Source organism: Punctularia strigosozonata, assembly GCF_000264995.1.
Source record: "Punctularia strigosozonata HHB-11173 SS5 unplaced genomic scaffold PUNSTscaffold_62, whole genome shotgun sequence".
In the NCBI taxonomy this organism is placed as follows: Eukaryota; Fungi; Basidiomycota; class Agaricomycetes; order Corticiales; family Punctulariaceae; genus Punctularia; species Punctularia strigosozonata.
Genome location: NW_006767494.1, coordinates 1,555 through 3,819, shown reverse-complemented (window position 1 = coordinate 3,819; position 2,265 = coordinate 1,555). Strand labels below are relative to the sequence as shown.

Below are 2,265 nucleotides of genomic sequence, written 5' to 3'. Positions count from 1 at the left end.
GTCGCGCACAACCACAGTGGGTGATGGCGCCTATGTAAATAATGCTAGAAGTCCTTCGTAGGGGTCTCTCTATCTCTAGCATTGTTAACTGCCGTAGACATCATAATAATGATAATCCATGGATTTTGGCCTACTCCACTGTGCTCATGTTCTGTGAAGCCGGTATAATGGCGACTAATGCCTGATATAAGAGATGCGCATTATTGTCCAGTTAGTGATCTCAAGTGAGGGATAGTGGGTCCTGAGCGCACCGTAAGCCAGACTTCAGTACTTACAACTACAAAGCAAGCATTAATTAGCGAGGGGGGTAAAAAATCCCACTAACTGCGCTAATTCACTTAGGGACGACAATTACTACTTATAAGCGGCCATTACTGAAGGAGGTTTTTCCTGATGAAGCGCAGCGTGAGATCATTCTCGACGGTCACCATGGGCAGATCGGTTAAAATCCATCTTGAAGTCCAAGTCGAATGCGCTACAATACGGACACAGTTATGAAACGGGAGGTCATAACGATTAGGCGCCCTATGGCCATTGGCGCCGGGAAGGGGAGGGGGGGCTCAGCACGACAATCATCCCTCCTTTTACGCGCGACCAATTAGCCTTCGCGTCGCAATATAGCCTCCTGCGGTCTCTACGGCGGGCGCATGGCAGGGCGAAGGCATACGCATACTGTGATTTGATTACTCCTCGATGGAAAGAGATGTAACTATCACGATTATTCCGATGAAGTACGGCGTCACGAAGCTTCGGTAATGATACTCGGTCTTGTTCCAAACATAGTGCTGATGCTGATGGACATGTCCTTCCCTAGGACTTTCCCTTGTGAACCTTCACAGGTTTTGCGACCTTGACCGCAATTCCTGCCCATACATATTGAGCAGGTGCAGTGGCTTTCTCGTGGAGTCCCTAGTATCCGCAGTCGGACTCTCAATGCGCAGTGAATACAGTTGTTCACACGCATGAGAGGTAAAGGCTGGAAAAGGAGTGCGGGCCAAGAGGCGTCCGCACAAGCCCGATGAGGTTGGTGCCGCGCGACATGGGTTTTGTGTCAATGGCATTCCGTGGGTCTCGCATGATGGTACGACGTATAGGTATATAAACGCCTCTCGTTAGTCTGCACCACAAGAAACTGGACAGGTCTTGAACCTCTGTTATACTTGCGATGTCGTCCACACCGCAGCGTGCACGTTAAATCTAACACGAACAGGACGTCGCTCACGACTGTTCGCGAAGCGAGCTAGCATAGCAGCGTGCGTGAGTGATATAGGACTGCAAATGTTCAACAACGTGGGCGATGGTGCAATCACTTCAGGTCAGTTTTATGCGCCACGTCCAAACACGATCTGAAGTCCGCTTTATACAGCCCAGAACGATTTGTTGAATGCAGATATCGGCGCAGCAATGCAGACGCCGTCCACTCGTAGGAACTCCTTGTGATCTGTGATTGTAACCGAGTTCCGATGCGATTCTCAGCCTCGCGTCAAGCGATAATCGCCCAGGCACAGGGCTGGTATACAAGTATGATTCATTTCTACGATCAGGACATTAGCTATTTACTGATAATTTGAAGATGATTTCGCCCAGAGCTGTGCTCCCCAGAGCAGGCTGCGCGCTTTTGCAGTGAGTTCCTTCGCCGTACATTCCTGCATCCGCGGAGGACGCTGATTTTTATCCAGGCGGCCGCAGGTCCTATTTCTTTGTTCTACGAGACGCTTACGCATCAAATCGTCGAGATGCGATCTGACAACGGATGGGCCAATACCGGCTTCCTCCAAGATAACGTCTTGCCCGGTACCGAAATGGCCGAGATGCATTCGCCCGGTGGCTACCTCGCCATATTGTTCTTTCAGGATAAACAAGGCTACATATGCTACAGGTCGGTCGGCTCGGATCATCTCGCAGCCATGATTTTGACCGAGATGAATCTGGCAGAAAGGCGAGCGGGGTAGTTTGGGACGACGAGACACAGGCAACTTGTAACGGTAGTATAGTAGTACCGTATACGCTTTGTAAGCCGCCGCGAGGCGGCATGATGCAATAGACCAGATACCGCATCCCATTGGATGCGGTCACTCACAATAACAATGATGGCGCCTCAACACCATATGGCGCCCAAATCACATTACTGCGAGGCGTAGACATATAAACGCCCGCTACATTACCATGTACCGTATCTCTTTTGCTCAATACCACTCGGTTCTGTTCTGTTTCGGCCAAGTCGCGTCGTAGCATAGCATTACATAAGCTAGCTACTTTACACTT

The 2,265-nt window shown here is 50.2% G+C and overlaps 1 protein-coding gene across 1 annotated transcript; it reads left to right on the top strand.

Annotated features, from left to right (window-relative positions):
• Nucleotides 1-1,278: 1,278 nt before the first annotated feature.
• Nucleotides 1,279-2,044, top strand: PUNSTDRAFT_139611 (uncharacterized protein; the record flags this gene model as incomplete). Its single annotated transcript, XM_007389336.1, has 6 exons — nt 1,279-1,315; nt 1,367-1,423; nt 1,477-1,521; nt 1,574-1,623; nt 1,680-1,879; nt 1,936-2,044. The coding sequence occupies 6 exons, from the start codon at nt 1,279-1,281 to the stop codon at nt 2,042-2,044; spliced, it is 498 nt and encodes a 165-aa protein (XP_007389398.1).
• Between the last annotated feature and the right edge of the window lie 221 nt (nt 2,045-2,265).